This window comes from Drosophila innubila (genome assembly GCF_004354385.1).
Source record: "Drosophila innubila isolate TH190305 chromosome 3R unlocalized genomic scaffold, UK_Dinn_1.0 2_E_3R, whole genome shotgun sequence".
In the NCBI taxonomy this organism is placed as follows: domain Eukaryota; kingdom Metazoa; phylum Arthropoda; class Insecta; order Diptera; family Drosophilidae; genus Drosophila; species Drosophila innubila.
The window spans coordinates 24,119,176-24,134,237 of NW_022995380.1; the positions used below are offsets into that span (position 1 = coordinate 24,119,176).

General features: G+C 35.9%; 1 protein-coding gene and 1 long non-coding RNA gene across 2 annotated transcripts in view; both read right to left on the reverse strand.

Moving 5' to 3' along the window:
• Positions 1-15,062, reverse strand: part of LOC117789894 (cubilin) — a 53,071-nt gene that overhangs the window by 6,087 nt on the left and 31,922 nt on the right. Inside the window, exons 5-9 of the mRNA XM_034629070.1 lie at positions 1,614-1,791; positions 1,499-1,525; positions 1,214-1,422; positions 625-838; positions 50-267 (exon numbers count right to left, since the gene is read on the reverse strand). Of these exons, the coding sequence (XP_034484961.1) occupies positions 50-267; positions 625-838; positions 1,214-1,422; positions 1,499-1,525; positions 1,614-1,791 (846 nt within the window). The remainder of the gene's footprint in view (positions 1-49; positions 268-624; positions 839-1,213; positions 1,423-1,498; positions 1,526-1,613; positions 1,792-15,062) is intronic.
• On the reverse strand, positions 6,613-7,486 carry LOC117789896. Its single transcript, XR_004617939.1, has 3 exons — positions 7,410-7,486; positions 7,253-7,279; positions 6,613-7,176 (listed from the first exon to the last, which is right to left on the reverse strand). It is a non-coding gene; the product is annotated as an uncharacterized LOC117789896 (long non-coding RNA).

Genomic DNA, 15,062 nt, shown 5'->3' on the forward strand with positions numbered 1-15,062 from the left:
TGAAAGTAAACTGTAGATAATGGAGAATTGATAAAATGTCAATACTTACGTATAAAATCTAATTTAACAAAACTTTCGCTAAATTCATAAATTCCTTTAAAGCCACGATTTTGCGTATTTGCGGTGCGCGGCAAGGTATAAAAATGAACAAAAAGGCTCGATTCGCTCGAATACAATACTAAGTTTCTTTGCTGTCCGCAATATGTACCGATTAATGCTGACGAATTATCTGGACCATCGTACACTTTCACATAGTCAAATGGGCAGCTGATTGTTGAGTTGTAGTTGTAGTTGTAGTTGTAGTTGTAGTTGTTGTTGGTATGGTTGTAATTGTTGACAGATTGGAATTTAGTTATAGTCGAATAGTTGGCAGATAGATAGACAATTGGAATAAAGCATAGAGAATAGAATTTACATAGAATTTAAATGAGCGATTGTTGTAGATAGTGGAAAGTTATGATTATGTGTGTTTGAATGTGTGTGTGTGTGTGTGTGGCAGCTGCGTATTCAAAGCAAATTGCTGACAAATGCTCACAATTTGCTTTGATATTGACTTGGTGTATGCGCGTGTGTGTGTGTGCGTGTGTGTGTATTGTGGAATTGTGCAGCATTAGGGGTACTCACTGTGGTCCACCAAAAAACAGATCAAAATCACGAAACTCTAATCTAACTCTTTGATTCGATTCACCAAGAAATTGATATGTGCATGACATATCCTTCGGATAGGCACCTGGATAGGTTGGCGATATGAGTGCGCCAGTTTTATTGATACTCATGCTAGGCGTTATCGTGTAGGAACATGGCGACCCAGCAATGGGTATACCAATTTCATATTCCGCTATAAAAACCAACCAATATTATTATCAACGACATTATCACATTGTAATCACTTGGTCATGCTTCGGTTTTCGCAAATCTGAATTGGCCAATTAAAAAAGTTAATTGCCAATAACATTTATTTGAAATAACTAATTGTATAAACTTTTTGAAATTCTAAAAACAATTTAAATTTTTTTTGCTGATGTTTTTGAAAATGAAAATATAATGTAAATTTTAAAATAAGAAGTACAATACTCTCACTAAAATTAAAAAAATAGGAATCTAATGCTTTGAAATTTTTTTGAAAATTTGGAAACACAAATCGTATAAGTTTGCGAAAACTGCAGCATGATTGATAAGTTTGGAGCAAAATAAAAGTTCTTGCAGCTCTTACATGCATTTATAAACCTAAAAGTGCCCTCGAACAGATCGGTCGACACATTTTTGTTGCTAAAAAATGAAATTGCAACGGCGCGGTACATGGAAATGCGACGACGCGGCGGAATGGCGCCACAATAGCGACCGCCGAATGGGGAATTGATCAGCTCCGCTGGTTCGGACGATTGCACCTCCGAGTAGATATCCATGTACTCATGAACACAGCTGTAAATGCAAATTAAAGTGACAGTTTAAATAATTTGAAATGCATAATTAAATTCAAATTAGCGGATTAATTTACCTTGGTAATTCACCGACGGCCGAACCGCTATAAATTTTTAAATATAAATGAAAAATTTAAATGAAATTAATTGCGATTAATTGGTTTAATTGCTATGAATGGGTTGATTACTCACTCTGGCGGACTTCCTCTTAAATTAAAGGATTTAAAAACTACTTCGACGCGCTGTCCAGGTCCTGCTAAGAATGTGTAGAGGCATTGGCGCGAATGATTGCGATGGTTGTGCAGCAGCGGCGCCGTGAAGCTGCCGTTTTGTGGCCCGCCAATGCGCGAGACAAACGTCTGATCACATTCTGTATCAGCAGCAAAAAAAAACAGAGAGAGAGAGAAAGAGAGAAAGGGGAAGAAAGAGAGAGAGTTGACACACACACACAAAGGAGAAAAGTTTGTGTGCGGTTTTTGGCATTGATAAGTCGAGTTTTGCTACAAAGTCATTGCAATTTTGGTTAGATATAGACACACACAAACAATACAAACACATACACAGAACGTAGCAGTAAAACAAGAGTTCAACTGTTTGCATGGCAACCAATGCTGCTGCTGTTATTGCGTGTGCTAGTGTGTGTGTGTGAGTGTGATTGGCAGTGAGTGTGTATTTGTGTTAATTTGTGTGTACAACTAGAAAGCGTTTTTCATTTTCAACTACACGTAAGTCAACTTTCAACTACGTTTAGACACTTAAATATTAACGTTTTAACTACGGGCTGCGGGACACAAACACATTGAGAGATCACGGGAGAGAGAGAGAGAGTGAGAAATTGTGAGAGATATTGTGGCGCCACCTACTTGGCGATTTTGTGGGCCGCACCGGCGCCTCCAAATATGCCACAACCGGCTGCATCCAAGGCTCACCCTCATCGCCAGGCGACTTCAAATGCCCCGAGGCGGCCACTGGAGTTCGAGTTCGAGTTCAGGTTGAGATTCGAGTTTGGAATATTTGGGGGCATTTTTGGCATAGACGAAAGACAAATACATGATGTTAATGATTTCAATTTGATTTGCATGAATTTTTCATGTTTGCCTGTGTTTGTGTAAGTGTGGGTGTGTGTGTGTGTGTGAATTTATGTGTATGTTGTCTATGTGGAAATCAAGCTGACGTTAAACATGAAAAAACGCTTCAATGTTTATGACAGGTGCTTCCTGTTTCTTCATCTCTATCTCTATCTTCATCAAACATGGCAAATATGGCAAACATGGCTTTTGCATAATGAAATACTAGCAACTAAAGAGGAAATCGTTGTAGCTAAGCTGCACCCAAAAGCAAACACACGCACACACTTAGAGGAATTGCATTGATTACTGGTGCAACGGTGGCGTATGCGCAACGTTGTGAGTTTATAAGCGCGGAAATTGTGAGTTTCGCTTTGCCAAACACGCGTAATTCAAATAACACACACTCATACACACACACACATACACACACGCATATATTGTGCATTTTCAAGGTGATTGCTGTTAAAACTTGCTTCGGCATCCCTTAAACTTTCGAGTGCATTTAATCAGCTTTTCCATTTCAGTATGCTCAATGCCTTAGCAAACAGTCTCTTGATACATGCATTTAATAAACGCTAAATTTTCAGATTCAGCTACAACTTTATTAAGGCAAATAATTTGGTTTCAGTGTCATTTAGGTTCAAAGGTAACCACCGGCATGATGCGGTTGTGGCTTCTAATTAAATTCCATTTTCAACGCATAATAAATAAGCTGAACTGCGCATTTTTTGCTCGTTTCAGTTTTGTTTTATTTTTGGGATTTGTGCCTTGTGAGTGGCAGCTGCTGTTTTGCCTCATTTGGTAACACCAGCAAATTGAAAAATTATTAAAATATATGAAACAAATTCAAAGCATAGATCAGTGCAAAATGTAACATAGGGAATTGCAATGGTATCAATTTTCGGCGGGTCCTGGAAACCTAATTTTATTTTTTTGTTTGAAAATACTTTATTTTTGATCTAAATAAAAATATGAAAGCTTATGAAATTTGAAATTTTTGTTTAGAAATCATAAATCAAAACAAAGAAATGTGAGTTAACATTTACAATATAATAATTAAATCATTGTAAATAAATTTAGAAAAAAAATATGATTTTATTAAGACAAAAAATAAGAACTGTTTATAAAAATATTGATAAATATCAACAATAATTTGTAATTTAGAAATTATAACCATAAAGGTAGCTGTTTTTTGCCTTCCCGCATATGTGGACAACACTTTTAATGTGGAATTCGCTTTCAATTGAATTATTGCCTGCAACTATTTAATTATGCTTTATAATAAATAGTTTGTCTCTGCTGATTATCTCAACATTCTGCGAATTGAATTTCAATTCTGCACATTTTATTTGCATTTGTTGTCGCGTATGCGTGCTGATTACTAAAACTGCAAATAAATGGCGTGCACAGACCAAAAGTTTGCTCATTAAAATGAAAATGACGCTCGCACACACACAAAGGATACGTATACCAGAGAATCCTGGTTAGGATACGCGTGTAAGGCTATACCTTGTGCGATAAACATGCTTGCACTGCGTTTGACTGGGCGTGGGCGTGGCCATGGGCGTCGCAATGTCAACCGCAACGAAATCTGACTAAACGGAAGAGTATTGCACAATGCCATACCATTCTTTCCCCCTTGCCCTTGCCTTGCCGCTAAAACCCCAGCCACAATTCCTATCCCCATCCCCATCCCCATCCCCATTGCCATGATTTTGCCCAGTTAAAGAGCCCACTAGACACCTAACCATGACAATGACAATGCGCAGCGCCTCGCAAAGTGTCAATAAATTTAATGCAGACGCCATTTGCATTGACATAAATATTTTTGTTGAGCATTGCCATTGTTGTTATTTTTAGATCCTGTACCTAAAAAGTGCAAACAGTCTACTAATTTTGTGAAGTAGTGCCCAACAGGCAGAAGTAATTATTGGTAGAAATTATTATTTTCACAAACAAACAAAACAGAGCATGCTGTGAGCTCTACAGTAATCTGTACCGTTCTCTACAGTAGAGAACAAATTCAACATAGTCTAAACAGTTTGTAGAGCCAATCGTAGAGCTCGACGTAGAGCAGTAGAGTCGTAGAGTCGAGCTATAGTCTAAACTTAATCAGTAGAGCTCTACACTTTACTCTCTACATTATATTAAAAAGAACTCTATAATGTACAATTCCTTAAAACACAAATATATATTTTTGTTGTCATTGACTGTCTGCATAAATTCCTTTATTTAAGAGATCTCTAAGATACGGACTTAAAATTTGGCATACATTTTGGCGACCGGATAATAAATAAAGAAATATATTAAAAACTACATGTGGTTTACAGAGTTGTATTTTAAATTTTTTTAAATTTTTTTTTTTTTAAATATTATTATTAATTAAAATCCTCATTTGTGTTTAATACAGAACAAGAACAGGGTCTCGCACAGTCGATTTTGCTAATATAGTATATTCCCTTTACTTTTGTCTGCAACGCAATACCACACCAGGCATTATGTTAATTTACAGCCTTTTTATGTGTGCTTTTTGTTTGATATTGTTTTGAGAGCGTGAGTGTGTGAGCGTGTGTACAACTGTGTGTGTGTGTGTCTGTTAACAATAATGCGAATAAAATAATGCAGCATTTAATTGCATGTTGTGCAACTAAAACAATTAAAAACCGCAAAATGGCAGCAATAATCCGCGCAACTGCCATGTAAACAACTTGTCTGTGGCAATATATTCAAAGTTAACTGCGGTACAAGCACGAGCAGGTGTAACCGACCACTTAGTAAGGCTGAGCGGTAAAGGGAGCGGTAACAGGTGAGAGACAACCGCAAGTTTGGTGTTTTGCAAATTACACTCCAAGGATGCGTAAGTCTAAGAGGTTTGACGAACACGATGATGATGGCAATGTCGATAGTCCTTTAGCCCAGGACGTGGCACAGAACGCAGACAGGCATCCCAAGGCGACACGTAACATTACGCTAATAACCATAAGTACACACAAACACACACACACACACACCCTACACATCTTCCTAGAGTGTGAGTTGTGGAATTGATTTCAGTTAAAGCCTCTCAGTACTTTTGACAAATAAATATATCGTTTTGGCTATAAAAATATCCATTAAAGCGAGACGTATTCAAATGTTTAGAAAAGTTCATAGTTTTTTTTAATATTTTACTATCCATAATTTTGTTCTTGTCTTGGAAGACTTGTATCTTCTGAGAAGTCTTAGCTATTTTAATTGCGATAGTTTTTTATATATGGCTTTATTTCGGACTGGCACTCGTCAGGTTGCTTCTGACGCTTTTGTCGGCATTTGTAATCTCCAGCTGTTTGCTTTCTCTGCAACTTCAAGAAACACACACACAAACAGACAGAGTTCTTGAAAATTTAATGGCTGCCACTGCTGTTGGCACTTACAAAGCCACCCGCCGTGCCAGTCCCCGTCCCCGTCCCCTTCCCCCTACCACCTTGCCCTTGACACCCCGCATCACCACAACTCGAACAGAGCTCATGTTACAGACAATTTGCGTTAAATTTACAAGTAACGCCAAATACCAGATGCAGAGCAGACCCAATTGCGATATCAGAGCCTTCTGCTGTTTTACTGCCTGTTGTTATTATTGTTGTTGCTGCTGCTGGCAAGAGCAATTAAAGTGGATTTTCATGAAAATGAGTTTTCCTAATAGTTTATTTAGCCCGAAAATAAAATGGTGGCGATAAAATGCGTTGATTGAGCGAGACGAGACGAGAAAAGGCGACACGAGAACGAAAATCTGAATACAGGTAAGAAACACACACACATTTTGCATAGATAAGACGCAGCCGAGTCTTAGACAAGGCTAAAAATATGGTTGGCATAGACACGAGCTAACACGGTTGATAGTTGTTTATCTTTATCTCGAGTGCTGACATAATTATGCATATTATATTGCAAGGCTTAGGTGCAATAAGGAGAGTTTAATTTATTGCCAATTAGTCAGATAATCACATTAAAGTGTCTATATTATGACCTTCAATTAATTGGCACTTAAGCTGCAAATTGCAATTAGCCAAAAGCGATAGCATGATTAAATCAGCTGTATCTTAATATGAATTATGACGAATATTCCAAATATTACGTATACGTACTGGTGACAAGTATATATTCAATATGAATAGCCAACCGCTTTAATTTGGTTTAGACACTAACATGTGGCTGTAGCTCAATATAATATGCATAAATGTACATTAAAATGAATAGAGTAAATATTACGCATACGCAATGTGTTCAATATGAAATGGCACACATATCATGAAACTGCTTTAATGTGGCTTAGACATTGACATGCTAATTAACTTTCCACGCACACAGTGCCAACGCTTGGCTGACTCGGGAAAGGTAGCAGGAAAATTGGGGAAACGGAAAAGCAAATGCCAAAGCAGAAGGCACAAGCTTTGACCAGTCATCGCTTGAGTGACTTGCACAAAGAGTATTTGCCATTTACATTTCCATTTTCATTTTTATTTTGATCCTGATGCTGATTTTGGTTTTTATTTAAATGTATCTCAAAGGCACTCTAGAACTTTTTTGTTGGCTGGCGGAGAGTCTCTCAATTTGATTTTATTTGCTGCCTGTGCATATTTATGCATTTGTCGAATTTTGATATCTGTTTTCGAAATAAGTTTTTGAGGCGCTCTTCAAGCTGCCAACTTTTAAGCACATAAAAAAGAAAACTTGATCGATAAGTGGGTAATAATAAAAGCAATTCGATTGAAAATTACTTACGCTTTTGGCTGGCTGGTTGGAACGTACCTGCAATGAGAAAGCAAATAAGTGTAATGTAGTTTGTTAATTAAAGTTCCATTTTGAGAGGTAATTGAGATGCAGTGTTGTCATTTTAGCTATTATATAGCTAGACTTAGCTATTTTGCAATTGCAATACCATGAATATTATAAGTAGTCCATTTTGCTAAAAGCCGGGTTATTTTAAAACACGATTAACATTTAACTTCAAAGTAAAAAATCCACACATATTCTGTCGAAATTATTTGAGTATTTAAATGCAAGAAAAATCGAGGAAATATGATTGTGCTTTGTAAATTCTATTTTGTTAATTTGTGATGCTACGTTTAAATGTTTGTATAAGATTTGAAGATATCCAAATAAAATTTAAAATTGTATGATATTTACAAAAGTCGTACCATTAAAAATTTTATGCAGTGATTTTAAAATGATATTTATGTTAAGCTGCTTATAAAATTAGCATTGTTTTGTTTAGCATGTTTGCTACTATTTCCAGCTATTTTTTTATGATCAAATTAAGTATTTAATTCTATTAAATTGTGGCAACACTGCTCAGATAGTTAAAGTACCACAAAGACAACGGCAATGACAAGGGCGACATTTAAGTAGATTGAAGAGCGACTTCAAAGATATAATGTGTGAGTGTAATTAAATGTAGAAGACAAAGTTGCAACACAGACCGAGCAAGGCATTCATCATTCATCATTCATCGAGGCAGCGCGAACAAAGGGGTCGCAATGGCGTCTTGTGAGGAGACACACGACAGTCTGTGGCCATGGCATCAAAAAGAATATAACACAGACAACAACTGCAATAATAGCAACAACAGCAGCAACGGCAACGGCAACTCAAAAGGCGCCCATTATGCATTCTGGCTGTGTGCCTTGGTGTGTGCTGAAGCACCTCATGTTGCATGCTACATGCCACATGCCACATGCTGCTAATCAATCATGGCTTAGCTGCAGTTAGAGCGACTGCTCTTCCAGCTGCTGCACTCAATGGGCAATTATTGATTGATGCCAAGTGCACAGAGCAGCGTTTGCCTGGTTACTTGCAGTATCCTGGCATGGGGCTGTTGCTCAAGTGGCAAGTGCCTGCCGCCTTGTAACCCTGATCTAGTGCCCCTTTTTCTATGGCATCTTGGGCCTGTTGTTGCTGCAGTCAATTGCAGCTGACAGTCAATCAGCTAGTCAGCTTGTCAATGTTAAGATTTTAGACATTGAAATTTTCTTGCCTCCCGCTCTTTCGCCTTTTTGTGGCGTGAAAGCTTAAAGTTTTAATTTGTTATGCTGACTAGAAATATAATATTATGTAATAAATAAACCAGCTCTGGGGGCGGAATATGTGAAAAACTGTTGTACGCAATTATTTCTATTCGATTGGCTTTAAAATCCTTTTCAAAGATCTTCATCAAAAATTAATTGACACGTGTTTTAAAGATTTTCACAATGCATCCTGTACGAAAAAGCCAATTTATTTTTGTTTCGGTAAACTTAAATATAATTTTAAAGATATTTGTCAATAAATAAATAAATAAATTCGTGTTTCACAGACTCAAAAATACACTTACTGTGTGGAAAATGGTCGCAACAATGTTATATTGACAAAAATTATGTATTAAGTATACGTATTGTAGCATAAAATATAGTTAAATGGAAATAAAGCTAAAGAGATTCAGTGTAATATAGAAAAATAAAGGAAAAAAATAAAAAAAAGAAATGACAATCTAATGCTAATAGAAAGTCTCAAAGTCCAACAGTTTCGTATTTTCTTAAGACTTCTTTTACACAGTACTTTAATTGTTGGTCATCTTAAAATTAACTTGAGGCATTTTCCCTAAGCTTCAGACTTTATCGATATTTGTTTTGTACTTTGTTGGTCAAATAAAATAAAATAAAATAAATATTCCTTGGGCTTTGTTTCCTTGTGCGTGTTTGCAGGTTGTCGTCTTTTATTTGTCTTGCCAACCTGTGCAGATTGACAACATAATTTTATTTGGCTTCTTGGTATACTATAAGTTTGAACGTTGTTTATTTGTCAACAACACAATCACATTTCACACACAATTCATATTCAGAACTTAAAGAATGTTTTTGTTAACGCCAAAAATGGTTGTGGCTTTCGGTTCGTTGATCGTATTAGCATATTATTTAATTTAAATTGAAAGCGAATTGCGAATAAATTTGTGGCATGCGTAGCCAAACACAATGAATGTATTCAAAATGAGTCATGAAAATTAAGTGAAAGTGCTGGCAATAGATGAAATTTCCGTCTCCGTTTGCTGTCTCCGTATCCGTCTTCAGTCACGTCGTTAGGTGTAGTTTTTAGCTTCAGGAATCCGTGAGATGTAGATAACACAACTCTAAGATTGCGTTAGACAAATAAAACTATAAATAAAGGAGTGTCCTTTGGCCCTGCTCAGGGAAGGAACCTATTTACATAAGTGCTGGCGCACGTGTTTGATATTTCTTTTAGTTTTATGCCAGACAATGTCGCGCTAAGACACACACACACACACACACACACACATACATTTACAGGCATTTCATACGCCTCCGTTGATAATTCAATAAACTAAACAAGATTCTGCAGAAGATTTATGGGTTTTCTGAACCCACACAGCAGCCCCAAAACATCACTGAGGGGTTTATAAATCTTTATTTCAACACACCCACATACACACACCCACACACTCACACACTCTGTAGTGACATCAGCAGTGGCTTTAGATAATAAGACAATGGGCGTTCTTATTAAAATGCCATCGGTTAGATTTAAAATTGTCTTTTCATAATGAAGAACACACAGCTGGCACACGAATTGCCGAGGCACTTATGCTCCATAAATGCCCATAAAATTGTGCCACACGGTCGTGGCATTAAAATGCACAACGCACCTCTCAAAAATAGGCAAACAGACAAATGCCAAAAATGAAATATGTTGTGGGTGTGTGTTTGTATGTATTTGTGTGCCACAAATCTGTGTATTATTCGCGGCATAACGCATTTCAGTTTAAATGCCCAACCATTTGTTACAACAGTCCCCAAAAGCTCTGCTTCAGGTTACACAGCTCATCCCTCGGCGTTTCCCCTCTCAAGCTACCACCACCCCCTCTGTTGATGCTGCTGTAATGTTCGCACATTAAATTGATGGCCTAGGCAACAGAAACATTTGGCAAAAACAGCAACCGAATTGATTAATTGACAGTTGACTCAGCGGCAATTTTGAGAGGTCGCGCTTACAGTAAACTCTCGCCTTAATGTCCGGCATTTTTATGTGACAATAATGCGAAAATGCGCGCAAGAATGTTTTTCAGTTATTTGATTCATAAAACTGCACTAAAATTTCAGTCCATTAGACAGCCAACACTTTGTGCGATAACCGTAACATTGGACATTATCTATCTGCAGTTTACGCATCGTTGACTGCATTTTCTGACGCTATCTTTGCATGCAAATGAGCCAAAATTCTGCATAAATATCTGATGTATTTTCCCAGTTACTCAGAATTGAGTTCAGTTTAGTTACAGAGTTGTAACTAAAGCGATAGTTGACTTTTGAACTCTTGTCTCGTATTTTGTTTTCGATTTGCTGGATTTTGCAATTGCGCAATTTCCTTTAGGTAATTGCTTTTTGGCCATCTGTAACAGCATTGACAGAATGACAGCATGAAACCATACTTAGTTTAGCGAACGTTTCTAATCGACTAACTGTGACTGTGTATATTTTATTCTTTTGGTTGCTAATTGCAGTTAAATTTGTAATATGATTTGGTTGCTGTTTTGCTGCCGATTTCAGTGGCAAATTGTAAATTGAATATTGAAAAATCTCAACATTTGCATAATGCCAATTAAGTTAACAGACACTCGGGCACGTCGAGAATGAGGGGGAGGATATTGAGTCCGTTGAGTACGTTAAAAGCACACTGCACAAATTGTTGATATGCAAACGCGCAGTCATAAAACGTGACATTTGACGTGAGGTCGAAATTTTAGTTAAGTCCTCGCATCGACTGCCCATAAATACGTGTATGTATGTGTGTGTTCGTGTGTGTGTAAGTACCCACACAAGCAACTAAACTACTAAAAAAAAGGGAGCAAAACTCAAAACGAAACGCAATTTGCATACATGCTCATATGTTAGCATACTTATGGGGGCACCTCAAAGTTAAGAGTGTGTTTTTGTGGATTTTTATGCGCAAGTTAAAGGTAAAGGTAAATCCAACGACTTGGCCTAATCTGCATAATAATAAACCACACTTCACACACACACATACAAAGCCGCACAAAAAGAGCCAAATTGGCGCTTGAACAAGAGCAGCAAAAGACCCTTACCTTTCACTCACTTTTTCCCCATTTCCCACTTGCCATATTTAATATTGTGTAAATTGAATTTCCATCACTTTATGATTACTTGACGCTCTCAGACGGAAATACCTGCATAACGGACAAGCAGGCCAAAGCAAATCCCAGTCAAGAAGCCAGACGACAAGGGACATAACTCGAATCAAATCGTTTTCAGACAGGACGAAACAAATTTCTCAATTCAGAATTTATTCAAGAAAATCTGAGTATTTTCCCGAAAGTGTTTATTGAAGTGGACAATTTTATGCCGCATAATCTATTTGGTCACAGATAAATGTCATTATTATTTTAACTCATTGCAAACAATAAATCTGTATTCTGTCAAATATTAATGACTTGATAATTAAAGGAATTATTTTATTGAAGGAAAAAAGCAATGCAAATGCTATTTCCAGGACTCCTTCAAATGTCGAATTATTTGTTGAGAGGTTAAAAGCATTGACATATGGAAAAAAATTTGTTCTAAATTAATTAATGAATTTATTTATTTAATAGATTAATCTTAAGGTTAAAACCTTAGGATAGGCATTAATTACTAGCAATGGCCGCAGTGAATTAATGAATTTATTTCTGTAAAAAATATACAAATAAGAAAAAAATATAAAATTAATTGATTTTGGTAAGTTTAAAAATATGTCCGATGATTCAGAAACATCATTTCTTTTACTTTGCTTTCAAAAGTCATTGTCATTCACATCTGGAAAGATTTTTGGATTTCACCTATATATATAAATATATATTTAAAGACCTTTACATTAAATTTCAGATAAATATGGTCAGCTTAGTTTTTGGTTTTATACTTAAACTGTATGCTAATTTATCAACTATAATTTCTAGAGTATCTCTTAGTCAAACATTAGCTTATTTGACTCTTCTGCCAAAACTTAACAAATGGCTGGTTTATTTTTTTTGGGTCTACTTCTAATAGCCAATGCCAGTGTAAAAGCCAGTGACAAGGCCAACAGCCAACTTGGCTAACAAATGTGGCAGAGGGCAAGAAGAGAGTCAGGATGGTGTAGAGCAGATTTCCCGGCCTATCCCCATAGGCCAGTTGCACTTTAATGTTGCCACAAGTAAACGGCCGGAGGGCAGGCAATGTTTCCATTTTAATCAACTCGCTGGCAGAGAGAATCATTGACAGGGCCTGAACTAATAAAACTTTATTGCCAAACACCTCCCGCTGCTGCTACAGACTTTTATGGTGTTGAAAATTTATAGTGTTTTACATCTAAACTGAGACCAGAAAGCTGAGATGCCAAGTTGCCGAGTTGCCGAGCTGCTGCCTGTTTGCATTTTCCTGTGTGTATGTGTGTATGAGTGTGAGTGTGCGTCTGCAACGCTTGCAACATTTTGCAGCTGTTATGTTTAGCTTTAGTTGAGCTCCAGTTGAGCTGCATCGCCTGACCGCACTATGCAAATGAAAGCGAAGCTTTGTAGTGTAGTGTCACAACTCCCCAGACACCTGTGCAAATTGCGTGCAGTGAAAAGCTGCTTGAAAATGGAAATTCAATTTGATTTTCATTTTGATTTTGTTTGGCACGCTTTGTCGACAACTTGTCGGAACAAATGTTAATGGCACCACAAAACGACAATCATTGGTAGCAACTTAATTGCCATTTGTTTTATCAACCACAATTTATTGATTTAAATATATATATTTTTGTTTAAATACTTTTCAGCTTACCTTTTGCTTGGATTTTTTTCTTTGCTTTGTGGCCCACAAAAAGTTGTCGATTTTTAGTTATAATAAGAATTCATTGAATGACATTTATTTATAGCACGCGCACGTTTTGCATAAGTTTATTAATTCGATTATAAACATTAAATAGTTAATTGGGCTAATAGAACAGTTTTTATTTAATGTACATCAAATAGTAAACTAATTACGTACAGGTAACCATAAGTATTTAAACTGTTTAATACACGCACATTACACACATAAAACTTATCCAAAAAATTATTTATTTTTTATTTTCATTTTGATATACCTATAAAATGCATATCATTTGTTAGAACTATGCCGCGAACTTGCCCCATTCAGTGTCTGCTGCATTTAACAAGTGCAGTTACTTAACTTGTTCATTTCATAATTAAAAACATTAACTAAATTTGTTGAGCTCTCTGTTTACGTTTTTGCTATTGTCCTTTTCCTTTATGTTTTCTTCTCAATCTTCCATTGACTCTGTTTGCAATTTGTCGCGCAGGAAACGCACGCGTTTTTTATCGCGTTACTCTTCATTTGGACATTGGTGTAGTTGTCAGTTCAAGACATTTTACATTTACATTAACATTATGTTCAATTGTTAATTATTTTGGCTTAGCTACATGTTTAGTTATGCATATGTTTAAGTGTGTATAATTTGTATGCAACATTAATAAAACATTAATAAAAATTTATTAACAACACTTGTATAAAAACGCGACGTTACGACGGTTGGGTTACACATTACACTATGGTCCGGATGACGATTATTTTGGAAAAAAGTCGTTTCTTAAAGTTGTTCAAATTACCGTTTTTTTAATGGCAATGCATTCAAAATACTTCCACCTCAAAAGTTGCATAACCAAAATTTTCTCATTTTCCAACACTGTTTAGCAATCAGCTGTGAAACAGAGTTGATTTGAACGAAGTGCACATGAAACTCTTATTGCAATTTTGTAGGTAAAATTTAATTACTCGGTGGCACTCGCTAAAAAGCTTTTTTAAAAAATTTATCATGGATTATATTCATTATTGCTTGTACTTTGTGTTTATTTATCTAAACTGTTAAAAATCAAACTGCAATGTATAGTTTTTTGTAATTTAAAAAATTGCCTTGTTAAAAATTTTATTCGATGAAATTTTAACTTTGAAATGTCGTAACTAATTTTGCTAGCATATGCTAGCAATGCGACTATATGCATTTTGTAGAGAAATCAATTCTGAATTTGTACTATTAAGCTCAAGTTGCGCAATTTTGCGCATTTTTCACAATTTTACTTTATTTCAGCTAACCTCACGTTATAAACTGCGTATTCGTTTAAAGTGTGCCGACAACACATGAGACAAAATGACCAAAATTATGATTTATTGGCTTATTTTATTGTGCGCATTGGCTAAAATTACAAAAACTCGTGTTTACGTATTGAATAAATAATAAATCTTTACAATCGACAAAAAATAAAAATTTCTAGTTTCATACAAAAAGTTAGTTCACGACCAATTTTAATTATTTGAACAATATGATATTATAAATGATAGTATTCCGATCTTGATATATGTTGGTCAGAATGTCAGTAGCATAATATCACTTATATACGATTAGTTTGGTCAAATATTTTGGAAAAAACAGCGTTTTTATAAAAAAAGTGACTTTTCGACTGATAATTCCTATTATTTCTATATGATATAGTTGTCCGATTTGAATGAAATTTTGCCAACACGTTACG